The sequence below is a fragment of the Sceloporus occidentalis genome, unplaced genomic scaffold (genome assembly GCF_023333645.1).
Source record: "Sceloporus occidentalis isolate IW3139 unplaced genomic scaffold, rSceOcc1.0.p SCAF_92, whole genome shotgun sequence".
In the NCBI taxonomy this organism is placed as follows: domain Eukaryota; kingdom Metazoa; phylum Chordata; class Lepidosauria; order Squamata; family Phrynosomatidae; genus Sceloporus; species Sceloporus occidentalis.
Window position 1 is genome coordinate 1,192,285 of NW_028317072.1, and position 19,417 is coordinate 1,211,701.

General features: G+C 42.8%; 1 protein-coding gene across 2 annotated transcripts; it reads left to right on the plus strand.

Moving 5' to 3' along the window:
• The first annotated feature begins 676 nt into the window (after positions 1 to 676).
• Positions 677 to 18,159, plus strand: LOC149284467 (biorientation of chromosomes in cell division protein 1-like). Of its 2 annotated transcripts, none has more exons than XM_089496665.1 (4): positions 677 to 1,065; positions 8,447 to 8,571; positions 15,601 to 15,795; positions 17,346 to 18,159. In XM_089496665.1, exons 1-4 carry the CDS (start codon positions 712 to 714, stop codon positions 17,401 to 17,403), a joined length of 732 nt encoding a protein of 243 aa, XP_089352791.1. In that variant the 5' UTR covers positions 677 to 711; the 3' UTR covers positions 17,404 to 18,159. The 2 variants fall into 2 exon arrangements, with proteins under 2 accessions (XP_089352791.1, XP_089352792.1); XM_089496666.1 differs by having other exon boundaries at positions 683 to 1,065; positions 15,601 to 15,800.
• Positions 18,160 to 19,417: the final 1,258 nt, after the last annotated feature.

The following is a 19,417-nucleotide window of genomic DNA, read 5'->3' on the forward strand; positions in this document are numbered from 1 at the left end:
TGCGTAGTAGTGACTAGCTGGTATTTGTTAGAAACAAAGTAATAAAGCCCTCTAAGGAGTGAACCTGCTGGAGTGTGATTCTTTAATTAAACAGCTGTTTCACTAGACATTGTTCCAGCAAGCTGAAAGCCTGTTTGGAGTTTGGCTTTGTTCCTGCGTAGGAGAGGAGCCGGCATCTTCTTCCGGGACACAGGCAAGGTTCATCACCCAAAATATCAGCAATGTCTCGCATTTAACGCAGAGAGCCCACAGAGAAGGAGCAAGTGAACCCTGAGAAGTCATCCCTCTGGCAACTCACACTCCCATTATTTCGTAAACCTGGAAAGCGTAAAAGAGGACAGAATGAGCAGAATGCTTTTGTGGGGACCAGCTCTTTTGTGTCTCCAAAGGCAGTGGGTGCCCAGGGGTCAGTGCTAAGTAAACATGGCCAGTAGAGCCAGTGTGCTGCAGTGCTCTGAGTACTGAGGAAGCAGGCTCAAAAGTCCAGGAAGGCGCATGCTCTCAGCCTCACCCTTTCAGTTAGGCTCTAAGGTGCTGCCATGGGACTCCTGGCAAAACCCGCTCCGTTCTAAGCCCCCCTCCCTCCCCGCCGGGAAAAGCCGACCAATGAGGTTACGTGGAGCGCCTTTGACCCCCCCCCCCCCCGCCCTGTTTCTGCGGGGATAAAGGCCTGGGGGGGCGACCAGCTCTTCTTCGCCTACGCTTCCCAGCATGCATTGGGAGGGAGTGACGCAGAATGTTCCGCGACAACTTTCGCGTCAACGCCTGCGACGAGGACGACGCCTCCTCCGCTTCCAGTGGCCGCCTGAGCCCTGTGTTGGTGGGCCGAGAGGCGGCTGGAGGCCGGGGATGGCGGAGCCCGGGGGAGGCGGCGGCGGCGGCGGCGGCGGCTCCTCGTCCTCCTCGGGCGGCGCCGGCGGGGGCTCTTCGGGCCCCGCAGCCCCCGACCCGGCCTCGCTGCCCCCGGGGGACGCCCAGCTCATCGCCCTCATCGTCGGGCAGCTCAAGAGCCGCGGCCTCTTCGACGCCTTCCGCAGGGACTGCCTGGCCGACGTCGACACCAAGGTAGGCCGGGGAGAAGGAGGCCGCTTAGGCCCAGCACGCACAGGAGCCCTTTCAACGGACGCGTAAACAAGCACACTCCTCCCGCCATGTTTGCGGATTGGATTAATGTGGTCTCTCTAGGAAAGTCCAGGTCCTCCAGCGAAACTCTATGGTCGCCTTTAACCAACAAGTCGCGCAGAAAGAGACGCTGGAGATTCCTAGAGCGGACTCCCACTCGGCCTTTGTAGCTCCTCCAGAGCAGTTCTATGGGCGTTGGCCACAGAGTTTTGCTGGAGGACCTAGAGATGCCCAGAGAGGCGTCCTGCGGTGTGTCCATATTCGGGGGCCCTTGTGCCCCTGGCCCCAGAGAAGGTGGGGGAGCGGTGTAACGCATTAGTCAGGAGGCTCAGTTTGCAAAGGGAGCTCCTTGCAGCGCCTTCGAGATTGCTACTGAGGTCCATGTCACACGCTGCAGGAAGAATTCAGTCTGAGGCGGCTTTAGCTGCCCAGGCTCAGTGCCAGGGACTCCTGGGTCTGTGAGATACCGAGCCTTCTCTGCTCAGCCTTGGAAACCCGCTTGGTGGCCATGGCTGTGTCGCTCTCTCTGGGCCTCGGAGGGTGGCAAGGGCAAACTCCCTTCAAAGAAACAATAAACTACAATTGCATAAGATTCTTGAGTGTTGCAGATATCATTTCCTTAGAGAGATTGAAAAGGAAACATAGGAGGTGTGCTGTTTAAATGATGCTGCATCCCAAGAGTCCGAAAGAGCCACGCTCCGGTTCTGAGGACAGGAGCGCAGGTTTGGCACAACTTCTGGCCTGTTAAGGTGTGTGTGTTGTTTAAACAGCATACCTCCAAAGGGACCTGGAGCAGCTTTATTTTGGCCTGTCTGTTCAGGCCCATAATTATTTAGCTGCAGCTTCCCCAGAAGAAATCCATGTATAAGAAGGGCCGACTGTACATCCACATTTCTGGAGCCCAGATTTCAATATGAAGCAAGCTTTTATAGCACTTTGAACAAAGAAAATTACAAAATTACATTTCATTAGTTACATATGAATTTAAACACATGCACCCCGTCTCCCTTATTGGATGGTCACTCATATGTCTGACCTGCATTTTTCTACTCCTCCTGATACCTATCTATCAAACTGTTACCTATATGTTTTTCTTTTGCTGTCTCCAACTGTCCTGTATTGCATTCTTTTGTTTTGGATAATAGCTTAAAGCAGGAACCACTTCAGGGCTGTTGCATTCCAGAGCCAAGGATCTGACATGACCAGATGTCCATCATCCTGGCAATCCTTGCCACGAAGCACGGAGCCAGCGCGGTTAAAGCAGTCTCAAACTGGATTATTTCTGCCCTATATTTTGGACCTGACTGAAAGAAGAAGGTGGTGTGAGCTTTCATTTCACTTTAACTGCTATGCCTGCCTCCTGTTGCATTCTGGGGTTTGTAGTTCAATGAGGTGTAAGAGTCCTCTGGATGAGAATTCTAAATGCCCCTCCCTCAACTGCAAATCTCAGAATGCAACAGGAGGCAACCAGAGCAGTAAAAGGGGAATAACAGCTCTATAGGAGTGTGTCTTGCAACACCTTTGAGACTAACTAAAGAAGAGAAGTTGGTAGCATGAGCTTTCCTGGACTTGAGCCTCCTTCCTCAGGAGTAGCGAGTGAGGGCCAGTTCAGATATTATAGTACACCATGGTTTACTGTGTCGTAAATGAAATACAGTGCACCTCAGACCCCTGAATTCTCCTCCTTTAGGTGTCCCTGAAGTAAAATATACTTAAGCATCCAGAGATCTAGCTGTGTTAGTCCAGAAAATAGGTATGCAAAGGGATCTTGCAGCACCTTTAAGGGTGCAGCCCACGGCAGGTGACACTCCAGAAGAGGGGCCATCCTCCCACCATGGGGAAAAGGCAAACACGCCCAGCCCAGCCTCCCTGTGGGGCAGCAGTTTCCACACAAGGAGGCTGCTGCTGGCACGAGAGGAGAGAAAGTGCCTTTTAGCCCCGCACCAGGTGACACCTGGGGGCAGGATGCCATTGGTTGGTAGCATGAGCTTTCCTAGACTTGAGGCTACTACCTCAGATGCATTTGGTCTTTGAATCATCAAGCTATATTTATGTGTGTCTATACTGTAGAATTAATGCCATGTTTTCTGAGGACATAGGCTGAAGCCTACAAAAGCTCATGCTACCAGCCTCTTTCTTTCAGTTAGTAGCTGCAGCATTTTACATTTTTATACTGCTTCATAGTGAACTAAGCACTTTCTAAGCTGTGTTAACCAAGTTAGTTTCAAAAGTGCTACAAGATCCCTTTGCATAATAAATAAATAAATAAATCTTAATTCCTGTCTGTCACTGAATGTCATGGCAGTAGCTATGACAGAAAGCAACTAGTGAAATTAAAAATCATAGCTTTAAATTTTAGTCTCATAGTCACACCCAGAATGTATTCACAGTCGTATATAGTGTTGTGTGATTAAAAGTGAAATAGCAGTCTCAGCTCCATATCCTGCTCAGAAGCTGGTTTGAAATGGGTCTAGATAACTAGTGTCACCCAAGACTGCCTGGAGTTGAAAGGCAACTGCCCTCTCCATCACCTTGCCCAGAAAAGGAAGATTTGAGACTGATCTAAAGTGAAAAATTAGTAAAATGTGATCTCTTCCACTGAGTTCCAGTGTTTTAAAGGGATACAGGTGAATGCCACAGCCTGTTTCTGCCAAAAGGCAGATGTTTTGCCAAACCTAGTCTGAACTGATCATTTGGAGGACTTTCCCCTCTACTTTACATGAACCTCTTCTTTGGAAGAAAGGGTTCCCCCTGTTTATTATATTTGTTGTTGTGTCCCTTCAATTTATTTTTGACTTACAGTGAACCTATCATGGGGTTTCCTGGGCAAAGTTTGTTCAGAGAAGGTTTGTCATTGTCTTCCCCTGAGGCTGAGAGAGTGTGACTTGTCCAGGGTCACCCAGTGGGTTTGATGGCTGAGCAGGGAATCATACCCTGGTCTCCAGAGTTGTAGTCTAATACTCAAACCACTATGCCATGCTGACTCTTAATATCCTTTCTTTCTCCTAAAATGAGGTTCAGGGCAGCTTACAATAAATTTTAAAATGATACATCTAAAGCATTAATTGCTGAAGTTTTTTAAAAAAAATTAATACTAATGTTAAAACATAATAGTTAAAAATACAGGAGAGGTTTTTTTTTTAAATTAAAAACATTAAAGCAGTGATTATCAAGCTCTGGTCCTCCAGGTGTTTTGAACTTCAGCTCTCAGAAGCCTCACCCATCATGGTCTGGGATTCTGGATGCTGGGATGCAAAACACCTGGAAGGCCAGAGTTTGGCCTTCACTGTGTTAAAGCATTAAAAATAGGACACCACTCACACACGCAGAGCATAAATAGAATTCATAGACCAAAAGCCTGTCTAAATGTCTTCAGCTGCTTTGTTTCTCCTTCTCATCCTCATGCATGAAATTGGGCTGGGGGCTTCAAACAGGGCTGGATCACCAATGGGTCAAGTTTATTCAAGTAATCCAGATCCCACTGTTTGCTGGGATGGGCTTTTGGAAGACATGGGGTGCATTGGCACTTTAGAAATAATGCAGTTTGGGGCCACTTTTAAGTGCTGTAATTCCATCCTGTAGAATCTTGCGATCTGTGGTTTTTCAGGGTCTTTAGCCTTCTCTGCCAAAGAAAGCTGGTTGCCTCCCAAAACTACACACCTTTTGTAGGATGGAGCCCTGGTGGTGCAGTGGTTAAATGCCAGTACTACAGCCACTCACTCACAGCCACAAGGTTGTGAGTTCAATTCCAGCCAGGGGCTCCAGGATGGACTCAGCCTGGCATCCTTCCAAAAGCTAAAATGAGTACCCAGCTTGTTGGGGGCAATTAGCTTACACTTTGTAAACTGCTTGGAGACTGCTTAGTTCAGTATGAAGCAGTATAGAAATGTAGCTGCTATTGCCATGGTAGTTAAAGTGGTGCCAAACTGCATTACTTCTACAATGTAAATGCACCCCAGGATAAGGAGGCGGTGGCAACTGCTGGAATTAGCCAGTGCTTTTGATTTGCTTTCTCTTTTTCTTCCCACCACCTCACAATTAAGCAGCCTCAATATTTTAAAAGGCAATGGTAGCAACCCATCAGGTGGGGGCAGGCTTTTCAAGAAGGAAAGATTAAGAAAAAAGGCAGGGAAAGCTTCTAAAACAATATGGTTCCCTTATCCCCAATCCTAGTCCTTACCCCTTTTCTTGTTCCATAGAGCCATACTCTGTGCATGTCACCTCCACACCTACTACTTACTGACTGAGAACTCACTTGAGGGAGAGAGCGGGGAATTACTGATAACCGATTTTTTTTTAAAAAAGCAAATTACCACAAAAATGAAGAGAGAAAGAAAATCCTCAGATCTGGGCAGCAGAGTCTGTCCAGCTGGTAGAGAGGGGAGAGCCCAAGCGTGCAGGACTTTGCACTGGATTGAGTGAGGAAAAGGAGAGAGAAACACCTTGTTTTAGGTTAGATGCCAAACTTAAAGTTAGGGGGAGGAGGTAAAAGGAGACTTGAATAGAATCTCCTTGCCTGCAAAGTCCTTTTCCTGTCTTGTCTTATTACTACATTTGCAGCTTCTCCGTGTGTACTGCTGGCTTAATTGCAAACACTGTTAAACTGCAAATACTTTATTTTGTAGAACTGGCAAAGCTTAAAGCTCTTTTGCCATGTTGTAACTGCTTAATGATTAAATTATTTTTCCCAAGTTTTAGTTCATAACTTACAAAAGTGTGTACAGTAAGAAAATCCATAGCTGAACATGCATTTGAGTTTTACAAAACTTGCCATATTTATTAAGGGCAAGTTACAGGCTTGTGTTGGCTTAGATCTAGCTTTTGTGGAGTAAGATTCTGTACACATTTATACAGGAGTATGCTATGTGATTCCTACATTACTCTTCTGTATTGATTTCCCCTCCTCCATTGTTTGATACTCATGATCTTGATGGTACTAGCCTAAATACATGGGTAGGAATTGTATAACCTTGCAGCTGCTGATGTTTTTATACTTTATATTTTATTCTATTATCCATGCAGTCATTTAATTTCTGTCCTTCCCTTTCTCCTCCTCCCCCCCCCCCCCCAATAGTACACATATTGAACTGTGTGAGCAAAGGAGAAGGAGTATTTTTGAAATTGCTTCAGGGCCCTGACCAACTTAATCTGGTCTAGGCTCCAGGTTCTCTGACCATGGCCTGTCAAACTCTTATTGGTAGACTTCCACCATAGCCTCTTTGCAAAGCCTGCCCAAGTACTGTAACTATTCATAGCTTTCCCCTTTATCCTGGGAAAGCTCATAACATGTAGATTCATCATAGAACTTTCTTCTGCAACTTAAAGAGTAGTTACTTGATCCATCCTACTTAGAAGAGGGGAGAGTCTTTCAAGCTACTGAAGCATAGCCTTAGTTTTCTTACCACTCAAGTTTAAAACTATACTAAATTTAAAATATGCATGTGATACCATACTACTGGCAGAAAATGGGAAAAACTTGGAAAGATTACTGAAGAAAGAGCAAAGACAGGGTTACAGTTGAACATGAAGAAAGCAAAAATAATGACCACAGGTGATTTACATAACTTTAAAGTAGATGATGAAGACGTTCAAGATCTTCCATACCTTAGCTCAGTCATTAATCAGGATGGAGACTGCAGCCAACAAATCAGAAGAAAACTAGGACTTGTAAGAGCAGCTATAAAGATGCTAGACCTGAAGTGTAAAGATATATCAATGAATACCAAAGTTAGGCTTGCCCATACCATTGTATTTCCAGTTTTCATGTATGGTTGTGAAAGCTGGACAGTAAAGAAAGCTGACAGGAAGAAATCAGCTCATTTGAAATGTGCTGGAGGAGAGTTCTGCAGATACTATGGAGTGCTAGAAGATAAATAGATGTGTCCTATAGCAAATCAAGGCTGAAATGTCCCTCTAGAATCTAATGTGACTAAACTGAGATGGTTATACTTGAGACATAACATGAGAAGACCTGACTCACTAAAAAAAATTAATAATGCTTGATAAGGTAAAAAGCTGTAGGAAAAGATGAATAGAGTCAATCATGGAAGCCACGATCCTGTGTCTGAAAAATCTGAGCAGGGCTGTTGAAGGTAGAGTAACTTGGAGGTCTCTCTTCACAGGGTCGCTGTAAGTCAAAGTCAACTTGCAGGCAGTTAACAGTAACAATCCTTTAAATATGGTGTCAAAATGATTCCCGTGCTTGTGAGTACAGGTTGAGTGTCTCTTATCCAGAAATCTGAAATCTGCAAAAAGTCAGAATTGTCCACATGGGTGAGACAGTGTCACCTTTGCATTCTGATGGTTTAGTGTACACAGACTTTGTTCCACGCACAAAATAATTAAAAATATTGTGCATAAAATTACCTTCAGAGTATGTATATAAGTTATATCTGAAACAAATGGATTTTGGGTTTAGACTTGGTTCCCATCTTGAAGATATCTCATTATGTTATTCCAGAAGCTGAAAAAGTCCAAAACACCTCAGCTCCCAAGCACTTTGGATAAGGGATAGTCAATCTGTAATGTGTTGCTGGGGCTGTGTGTGTGATTGCATGAGGTTTCTGTGCATGGTTGTAACTCACTTAAGACAACAATCATAACTACAGTATCAAATTCTACACTCCTTCATTTACATTTAATTTCTGCTTATAACAAATGTAAATAATTATCCTGTGTTATAAGCAGCCCTTATGCCACAATTTCCTGATTCTCACTTTATGGAAATTGCTTAACCGACCATGATATAATTAAACTAAGTTGCATGAGGATTGACACAAGGGCAACAGACTGATTCTAATCCCCAAAAAATGAGAAGTAGGAATTGTGCAGTGGGCCTAAATATCCTAAAAACTTAAGATCCCATCTGATCTTGGAAGCTAAGCAGGGTCAGCTCTGGATGGTGCTTAGATAGGAGACTGTCAACGATTATCAGGTGCTACATCAGAAACTAAAGGCATCGTTGTCTTAACCACCCATGAAAAAAAGTATTCAATTTTGGAGTATTTCAGATTTTTAAATTCCAGATAAGGGAGACTCAACCTGTGTATAATTTAAGTAAATCGAACAGACCATCCCAAATTTAAATGAAATATTGTAGCCATTAATAAATCAAGTACATGACAGTTTTTTTTTTCCAGCATGCCTGGTGTAAGATTTTACATTTAATTTTCTACAACAAGCTTTGGCATCCCATCCATCCATGTACCATTTTTCCTAGTAAAAGTTTCAACAATAGGGTAGAAAACTGCATTTCAAAGAGATATCAAGGGATGATTTTCCAAGAAACCCTTCAAGGTTGTATTAACTGGGCTATTTTGTTCAGCCAGCCTACCAGAATTTGAGACAGAAAGTGGACAACTTTGTGTCTACCCACCTGGATAAGCAGGATTGGAACCCCGCAATGAACAAAAACCAGCTACGGAATGGCCTCAGGCAGAGTGTGATTCAGTAAGTAAATGCTGCTTAAATAAAAGTGGCAATGATGAATCATTTTTGAATCCTTGAGAGTAAATTTTTAGCTTGTCATGACACTCCTAAATTTAATATGCTTTGTGTAAGACTTCTGGGAAGATTATGACCCTTAATCTTTTGAAATGTTACAATCCTATTACTCACCAACATCATAGCTGTTTGTATATTCAGTTCTTGTCTGCAGTGAAAATTGTGGGTGGGAGGAAAAGTGGGGACATGTTGGCTGGTCACATGCCTTTTGCCACACCTTTATGCACAGCCCCACTGTCCCCACTTTTGAGAGTCCTGTATTCATGTAGACTGCACATGACTTGGAACAGGCATTTCAGCACATACATTTGGTTTACAGCTCCTTAACTAGCAAATCCAATGGTGAAGAATTGTGGGAGATGTTATCCAAAACCACCAGGAGAGTCACTTTACCCACCCCTGAGTGAGAACCATGGTTCCAGATTTCATGGGGATCCTGCATAAAGCATTCATCCATCAGCATGTGGCAGACAGTCATATATGGCATCATAATGGCCAGGTCTATCTAGTGTATCCCTACATTCCCTCACACAGTTGTAATAGATTGAGAGGAACAGTGAATGCCTACATGGGACTTACATTGCTGCCAAAGTGGAACTTGTGATCACCCTTATAGGGATGTATAAGCAGCCACAGTTTTGAGTGCAGCATCTTATGAAATTGCAGGTTTTTTTGGCGGGAGAGGTATTTGCCACTTTCAATATAAGGTACAATAGCTAATGTGGTTTAATATTATAAGTTACTTTTTTGTCCAGCAGAGTGCAGTGGTAACCAGTTTTCTGAATTTGGCTCCTTCAGCTATTCCTGCAAATAATCTAGCTCACTCAACACAGCATGTGTTCTCTTCAAATAGGTAGAGATCACCCCCTCATTTTGAAGAAGGTCGGGCTGGCTTAACTGTTTATTTTTGTGTATTATATCAACTTAATTACACTAATGTCTATAATATAACATACCAGCCTCCCAACCCTATGAGTTAACAGCCAGAGCATAACTGTAACAGCAGGGTCCAAAGTTTCTGCAAATTTCCAATTTCATGTTAACACAATCAATAGTCCAAGAGCAATTAGAGTTATCTTGGCCTTGGAGCATGTAGAGAAAACAATGGATTCCAATTCTTAGTCATATAAAACACTAAGATAAGCAAGATTGTCTTACTGATGTGTGCTGAGAGTTTGGAGAATGTAAAGTTTCTTTTAAACTATGCAAAGTAATTACTGTAGTGTCTCTTTCTTTATACTACTGGGTTGTCAGGTAGTGATGAGAGCTGACAATAACAGGTTTTAAAAATAATGGAATATGCCTAGAACAGGAAGGAGAATCTCTAATTACCTATGGGCGTGAAGTAGCCTGTGGAGATCCATCCTCTGGGCTATAGACATTTCTAGGCAAGCCTCCCTCCCAAGCCCCACCCCAAATCCCAGTGTCTAGAGAATCCTTCATTCAGAGTGGGGCTCAGTCATTACCTTTCGGCCGGTGAGGGAGTTCACCAGGCAGGTCCAGCTCCATCAGGGCCAGCCTGGAAGAAGGAAGAGCCCTCCCCCCAATCCATCTGCCTTGGTCCAGGCCTCAGAGGGAGAGAAGAACCACTGGACCTCATCCCCTTTCCCTCCATCATTCCCTTCTCCTTTTGGTTCGTGTCTTTTAGATTGTAAGCCTGAGGGCAGGGAACTGTCTGATTAAAAATATAATTGAAAGCCGCCCTGAGAGCCATTAGGGCTGAAGGGCGGGATATAAATACCTAAATAAATAAAAATAAATTAATTAAAAATTTACCTGCCTTGACAAGGCTTTGTTCCTCCTCTGTTTCCCAGGGAGTTAAAATGACCACACACTCAGGGGGTGACTAAAAGTCTCAGCCGATAGCATATCTTTCCTCCCCCCTCCTTTGCCTGATCCTCTCCTCAAGAGAAAGCTGAGTGGCAGAGAAGCCTTAAGGGATGAGTGTTTGGCCCTCTTCTTTCTCTGCTGCTTGGCCTCTCAGGAGAAAGCCAAGCAGTGGAGAAGCTTTTTAAATCGAGCGTTTGCCTGTCCTGCACATGGCCCTCTCCTCTGTAGGAGGCCAAGTAGCAGAGGAGCCTTGAAGTCATTCTACATCCTTGCAGGCCACCCAGAATCCAGGGCCATATGTTGTACAGGCCTGATCTAGATGGAAAAGTTCCATCTCCAGAAATCAAATTGTGTTGGCCAGTTTGACCATGGCTTGCATGGGGGGGGGCTTCATCTGTTTACAGTTTCCCACCCCATTCTAGAACAGATATGGGATTTATTGACTCTATAAGATTTCTGCCATGGGAGCCCTCTCCTGCATTATTGTCCAAGGAATACAGTCCTGTTGTGTGCATGGCCCTGTGTAGGTGTGCCTTAAATTATTAATCAGTAAAATGGTGGCAGATTTTTTTATAACTAAAACAGTAAATTTTAATCTTTTTTGAGGCCACAGGGTCTTTGGAGAAGGTAAGGGAAGATATAGACATCATCCCAGAAAAATACACATAAACAAAGACACAAAAAAGTTTTTACCAGTCTATAGACAAAATAACCACAATTTTTATAAAGAATATTATCCCTCCATTTTTTCTCTGCAACAATTGATTGCTGGAAAAGTGTGATAATAGTATTTATTTATATTTCCCACCTCTCTTCAAGGTTCAAGGCACGGTACAACATGTTAAAATACAAATACAATTTAGAAAAACACATAAAAATAACAGTTAAAATATAATACTATGGTGTATTGAAATAAATGCTAATTGTGCAGCTATAGCAAGAAATAAACACTACATTTTAATTCAGCTCCGAAGTAATTTTCAGTTTTCAAAAATAGAAGGCTATTTTTTGCTTGAATAAGAAGAGCACAGAAGAAAGAGGAGTGAAAATAGGAGGAAGGAATATCAACAATCTAAAGTATGCAGATGACAAAATACTCCCACCAGAAAACATCACAAACCTAGGACAACTGTAACTAAGGAATATCAAGAAAGAAAGTGCAAAGGTAGGCTTATTGTTGAACATAAAGAAAACAAAGATAATCACCATGGTGAATTTACACAAATTCAACCTAGACAATGAAGATATAGAAATAGTAAAAGAGTTCTCATACCTAGGATCAAATATTGATTGAAGTGGAGACTGCAGTCAAGAAGACTAAGAATGGGTAGAGCAGCTATGAAAGATTCTAAAATGTAAAGGTTTACATTTAAACTGAGCCCAAAAGTTAGAATTGTACAAGCCATTGTATTCCCTATTACCGTGTATGGATGCAAGAGCTGGACAGTTAAGGAAGTGGAAAGGAAGAAAATAAATTCATTCAATGTGTGGTTTTGAAGAAGATTGCTGAGGATGCCATGCACAGCCAAGACGTCAAACAAATGGGTCCTAAAACTGATCAAACCAGAAATCTCTCTGGAAGCCAAGATGACTAAACTAAGGTTGTCGTACTTTGGCCACACCATGAGAAGGCACAATTCATTGGAAAAAACAATAATGCTATAACTAAGCAGATTGAGAGGAAGGTAGCATGCTAGATGGATGAACTCTATAAAAGAGGTCATGGGTATGAATTTGTAGGAACTCAGCAGAGCAATGGAGGACACGGAATCTTGGAGATGTCTTATCTACAGGGCTGTCATGGGTTGAAATCAACTCGAGGGTGGATAACAACAACAACAAAAAAAGTTGAAATTGTGGAGAGGTCTTTGATATGGAAGTGTGCCTGTCATATTTGACATACAGTTGATTTTGACGTTTTGTTTGAATGGCAATGACAGCTAAAAACTTTTACTTTTAAGGGTATGTTAGCAGATGAAATCAGAGCAATAATGTAATTTAACATTTTTTTTTACTACAGAGATCATTTGCAAAGTAACAGGAAGGAAACCAAAGGAGAACATTCTCCTTTTTTGTACCTGGTTCTCATGTCCTGACATGCTCATTCATGGACCCTTCAATTCCATGTACCATAGGTTAAGAACTTACGATTTAGAAAATATGTGTGCTTACTTCTGTTTACAAAAGTTCAAAGGCACCTTACAACAAATAAGTTGGATAACTCTGGGAGGGCATCCTAAATGGAGAAGACATCCCTTCAAGTAGTCTAAATCTTTTAAGACTCTGGAGCTAGTCACCAGCACCCTACATTATTATCACAAACAAATCAAAATTCAGCGCAGCTTGTAACTGTGGAGCAATATGCTCCACAAATTGAATCCCAGGCTATATCATTACCACTGCCTTGTTTAAAAATGGAAATTACCAACTACTTTTGAAAGGTAGTCTACCTAGAGCCGTGGTGGCAAACCTATGGCATGTATGCCCTCTGTGGCATGCGAAGCCATTTCTGAGGACGTGCGAAAAGACAGGAGAGCAGGAGAAGAGCAGGAACAGGTGTGTGCCTATTCCTCCTCTTCCCTCACTCTCCCATGCCTCTAGCTGCCTCTCCAGAGACAGCTAAGGGCATGGGAGGGCAGGGAAGAGAAAGAACAGGCATGAGAAAGAAAGGAGCCCTGGTGGCGCAGTGGTTAAATGCCTGTACTGCAGCCGTTCACTCAAAACCACAAGGTTGCGAGTTCAAGACCAGCAAAAGGGCCCAAGCTCAACTCAGGCTTGCATCCTTCCGAGGTCGCTAAAATGAGTACCCAGACTGTTGGGGGCAAATTAGCTTACTTGCTGTTCACCGCTGTGATCTTTGGAATAGCGGTATATAAATAAAACAAATTAAAAAATTATGCACCTTTTCTTCCTCTTTCCTCCACTCTCCCAGGCCTTCAGCTGCCTCTCCCAGGGAGACAGCTAAAGGCCCGAGAGGGCGGGGGGGGGGGGAGAAGAGGAACAGGCATGTGCCTGTTCCTCCTCTTCCCTCTACCCTCCTGGGCCTTTAGCTGTCTCCCCGGAAAGGCAGCTGAAGGCCCGGGAGGGTGGGGGAAAGAGAAGGCCTGGAAGGCGGACGTCCTGCCTCTGAAGTCCCGTTCTCCCCCCCCCCCCCCCCCGCCAGAAGTCCCACACCTCAGCACCGGGTAACACCTGGTGCGGGAACACCTTTGAGTTTGGGGACTCAGTCTCTAAAAGGTTCGTAATCACTGACCTAGAGTTTGTTGCAATTATCCAATCCACGCAAAGGTCTCCTGGACATACCAGAAACCTGGACATCAGGAACAAACACCCCAGCCCACCTCACCCCTAACCCAGTCCCCAGTAATACTGAGTGGTACTTGTAAGCCCTGATAAACTTCCCTACTGATTAACAGCATCTTTTTCATAGCTGGATTACATCTTTGTTGATTCACTCACATCCCAAGCTCAAGCAGTGACCTCTGCAGCTCCTGGCATTAAGGAGAGCTTGGTGTCACCTGTGTTTCTGATGCTGCTGCACTACAGATTCCTTGTTCTCCATCCCAGTTGAAGGGGATGGAGAACAAGTCCAAAAAAGTAACATTTCCAAGCTTTGGTAATAGGTTTATGAGTGTTGCCTATGTGCATGATATGTAGACATGTTAGTTCCTAAATAATAATCTGTGTGACCTTCATCCGTTAAGCTTTTAGCTTATTCTTGATAGTAAGAAAAGGTTGGTGAGCTATTCTAGGATGTGTTGTAAGCCGTCTTGCTGATAATGCTTATATTAATAATTCTGCTCCCAACATTTTCTGTCTTGATATATTAATAATAAGAGATTATATGCAAGATATGAGTTTGCCCCTGAAAAATTCAAAATACTGCTTATGTATTGTGTTCCCTTGGTTATAGTGAGAAGGTTTGCTGCAAGCATTTTAGATGGTGGCAGACACTGTGTTTACCATGTGCTTGTGAATATCCCTGCTTAATTTTTACATTGACTCACAACATAGGGTATCCAAATATTATCTTGAATCCCCCTCCCCCCCCCCCCTTTTCTCTTAATCACCTGCCTTAGAAATGAGATGAGAGGTGAAGCACCCATGGAATCTCTTTTGTTAATCTTTGTGAGCCCTGTATTGCTGCTACTGATGCTGGAGGCTTAAGCAGAATTTTTTCAACGATAGCCATTTTGCTGCTGTGGAGAGTCAGCACATCCCCCCCCCCCCAAAAAAAAAAATGATGACAAGGTTCACAGCCCACATCCAGATGGCATGTAGCTGCCCCTTCTGTATGTGCATAAACTGCAGGAGTTGGAAGGGCAATAGAAAAGATCCATCCCTTAAATTTTAGTTTGATGAGACTTGCCCTTTTGAAAGCTCATCAAGTCCTAGTGCTGAAGAATAAAGGTCTGTCTTAAGAGTCCGCATCACTTCAAAACACTGTGTTCTCTTAATTTTCTGTCCAGGCAGGGTCACCTTAGGCTTGCAGCTACTTTTCCACATGCTAGTCAGTGTCTCTGTTTTTTGCCTCCCCTAGTCTGTTGCAGACATGACTTAACCCCGCCAGACAGCTGATGCCCTGCTTTCTTGATCCAACACAGCCTTGAAGCAATAAGTCATTTCTTAGTTTCTGACACTCTTTTCCCCAAAAAAGCTCTTTGTCATGCACTGCATGTTTGTTTTTGTTTGTCTTGTAAAAAGTGCCTGTCTGTCTAGACAGACAGAAGTGGGGGAGCAAGTGATGGAGTTGGGTCCTAGAGCTATTGTACGTGTAGTGGCCAGAATGATCAGCTCCCCCCATCATCCACTTATTTGCTCCTAAATACGTATTTTTTCCTCCTGTCCTTAAACCTTTTGTTTACTTATTTGTATACCACAAATACCTTGTAGGAGTGTACCTTATAAGTGTCTTGGGTGGCCAGGTTTCAGCTGTGAATCCTTCAGGGGCAAGTTCAAAGTCTACTGATATTTCTTAGTAGTGTGTAGAGTGCCACTCCTGTGCAGAAGCTACCAAAAGAGCTGTCGGTTTGCACCATGTTAATGTTAATTGCATCTGACACAACTGCTGCAGAGAGCTCCTAATGAGAGCAGGAGGGATGGTTTTTGGGGAGAAGTTGAATTACTCCTTTATCTCTGCCCCAGATCAGGGATGTTGGAAGCTGGAGTGGACAGAATTATTTCTCAGGTGGTGGATCCAAAACTAAACCACATCTTCAGGCCTCAGATAGAGAAGGCAATTCATGATTTCCTGGCTGCACAGAAGAAAAAGGAACCAGTGCCAGCTCCTCCTCCTGAGCCTGAGAGTCAGGAGCCTTCTGCTCCATCACAAGATGCATCGTAAGGTCTGGTATTACTCTACCTCCTCCTTTTTCACACACTTATAGCCCTTTTGTGCCATCATATATGCAAGGATTGTATCTCACACTATCCAACAGGCCAGGACAGTCATAGGAAAGAACAAACTGATTTGTAGTGTTGTGTTTGCCGTTAGAAAAGTAGCTGTATTCTGCTTGGCTTTTTTTTTTTTTATCAGCAATGACCTTTTTTATAGGCTAGGACACCATTTTCATTACTGAGGTACAGAAGAGCAAAGGATATAAATAGAAGCTAGCCCAAGAGATGTATGAGTAGAGTCCGACTCCTGTGAAAATCCATTAACTCTGTAGAGAATGGACAAAGCTGTTGTTAGACAATTTAGATTTAGATTCATTTGCAGAGGTCTACTACTTCATTTGAGTGAAAATAACATACTGAGAGCCAGTGTGGTGTAGTAGTTTGAGGGCTGGACCCTGTGAGAGAAGGTTTTTGATCCTTGCATAACCACAGAAACCCATTGTGTGGCCTTGGGCAAGTCACACACTCTTAAACTCAGAGGAAGGTAATGGCAAACCCCTTGCAATCAAATCTTGCCCCCCCCCCAAAAAAAAAACAAACCCTGTGCTAGGTTCACCTGGTTGCTGTAAATTGAAACAACATGAAGGCACACAACACAGTACAAACACACATTTATGGTTGTTCGAGGGACAAGTTATAAGAGTGGTGTTAGTGGCTTTCTTTATCCTAAGATCTTACACTTCTGACTTTCCTACAGTCCCCATGACAACCATGAAATATTTTTCCCTCCTTGGATTAATGGATTATTACCAACATTGTACTTCAGGGATGGGGAACCTCTGCCTTATTAAAAGCCCCTTTGTGCCCCCTGAAACAGTAATCTTTGCTGCTGCATGTCTCCCAAGCTCAGAACAATATGTTGGGGACGTTCTGCCTCCAGTGATGGGCCCAGGGGAGTCACAGTCTGCAGATCCCTGAAGCAATGGAAAGTACATTGTTCAATTTGCACCTTGCTACCAGTGCACAATGATCATAGGATCAAGCTTCAGACAAACTGAACAGCCAGATTTAAGTTAGACTCAAAGCCCTTGTCCTTACTTGCTTTGCTATATGAGGCCTCAGTATGAACTAAAATCACAAAGAACATCGGTTTTGCAAATTTAGGAGATTGCTTTCATTTTAAAGAGACTTATCCCTGATAGGATAAAGTCGCTTTTAATTTTAAAAGTGGGTATTGTCTCACTCAGCTATGGCTGGGCGAGTGCAACCTATCTGCAGCCCAGATCCCAGCCGCATTTATTCCAATGGCAAGCTCCCATTTTTGAAAAGCCACTAGATATGCACGGCTGGGATCTGGACTGTAGACAGGTTGCACTCACCCAGCTGTGGCTGAGTGTAATAACACCCACATTTAAAATTATGGTGACTTATTCTCGTTAGTGTTACGTCGCCTTAAAATGAGTGCGATAAATCTTCAACGTTAATTAATACTTAAGCAAGTAATTATGTTTAAAATAACATGCAGTCTGACCTTGTCTTTTTTTCTTTTGCAGTGCATTTCTGGCTTCAAGGGATCTACAGTTGCAAAACACAGGCAGAATCTGGCAGTGAGCTAAATATCTGCAGGAGTGCAGTTTGTCAGCTAACATCAACTACAATTGAGAGGAAGTGTTGGCAGAAATCACAAATGGTTTCTATGGTGTGGAGGGGTAGGCAAAATGTGGAATTGTATTGTAATGGGCAGAGGTAGCATCTGTTTTTGCTAATTACATATTTCTGGGTGGATTACCCCTTTGCAGGGGAACCACTAGGGGGAAAGGGGGTTCTGGTGTGATATTAGGAAAGTGATGGTATTTGGGATGTAGCCAATAGCAGGGAAAGGGCATGCTCAGTTTCCTGAGAGGCCAGTGTGTGTTTGAAAGCCTTCTGGAGAGGTCTGGAGAAAGAAGCATTCAGCACACAAGCATGAAGTCAATCATTTACCAGCAAGGGATCACTGAGTACTAGATGCTTATTCAAATTCAGTCATAGCTCACTCACAGTGCCTGACTACGTCTGATACAGCTGCAAAGGACTGTTCACCATTGGCTTTCCAGGTGTGTGCAGGAATGGATTTCTTGAGGAAATGGTGTGTCAGACACACCTCACAGCTTGGCTCACTTCCCAAGCTGATCAGGGAAGTGGGTGTGAGGAAGAGTCTTCTTCTGTGAGCCTTGGAATTGAAGAGAGCTCTTTTGTCTGTAAGATCTTCAGGTGCCTGTTAGAAGCTGCTTAGAGAGTCATATAAGCTCTCAAGTAGGCATTTGTGCTCAACTGTTTGGCTAGAAAATATCCAGATTTTTTTTCAAATAAACTAGTAGAAAAATATTTGTCTGAGAAATTTTCTTTTAATATGGTTGTTATTCTCACCTCGTCTTTCAGCAATATCCATTGGAAGATGCTGCCTTTCCGGGATTTTATAGAAATTTGTTTGGGAGAAAAATGTTTAAAATCAAATTTGTCACATCTGAATTCCTAATCCAGACATATTGTCCTGAATTCCTAATCCAGACATACAGCCTTTATTCTAAATACAGTGAAGTATTCTTAGTTTTACTCTTTATACAAAATAGAACAAAAAAAGTTGAGGAGGATTTATCTTCAGGGAATGAAGCTATTAAGTATGCACAGAACACACTTGGCATTTACTGGAGTAGGTGGGTGAGTGAGTGGTTCAAATGCAGTGCCAAACTGTTATTTGATGAAAGTACATGAAAGAACTTGGGGTGAGGATTTAGCTTACTCCCTACATGGTTTGTTCTAAATCATGGTATACCATTGCATCCAAACTGGCCAGCATAACTTGCTTGTCAGCTAGTACCACTGAGGAAGACCCATTGAGATTAAATTTGACTGAAATTTTAGCACAAGTCTTTATCACTTCATTATCATTGGCATATCATATTGCTGGACTGCACAGTTGTTGTTGTTATTATTATTATTATAGAAAACATAGCTTTGTAATTTCTATTAGTTTTAGGATTTTAGTTTTATATTCCCATGGTGATACATCTGAATTGTGTCTAAAATTAATATCAACTATCCCCAATCTGGCATTTTTGAAATGTACTGGATTATGATTCCCACTGTTAACTAGTACACTCAATAAGGATTGTGGAAGTTGGATTTCAATATATAGAGAGGACTGTGGATGGCTATGTCATGCTTATCAGGGAGATCTGTAAACTCAAAAAATCTTAGAATTTTTCCATAATGTTCTTTTACATACAAAAAGTAGTATAGGATTTTGTTAGACGTCTGTAGATTCAATTTAGGAATAGAAATGTACAAGTGTATTCATTCTAAAGTACAGTTTAAAAATGCTATAGCAGAAGTGCAATAAAACTCACTTCAGCATTTTAAAAGGTGCTTTTCTTTTCTTTTTTTTACAGTCATCCATTTTTAATCCATCTGGTTGTTCTGCCAGATTTAAATCTGTGCTTAGGCAACTGTGAATTTACACTTGATGAGGTCTGTCTCAGCTGTAAAGCTCAGCTGTGTGAATACATTCTGTATGCTCTTGGCTAACTTGGCAGGTTGTGAAGTACCCCAGTAACTTGCCAAACTCTTTTACTGTCATGTGCAG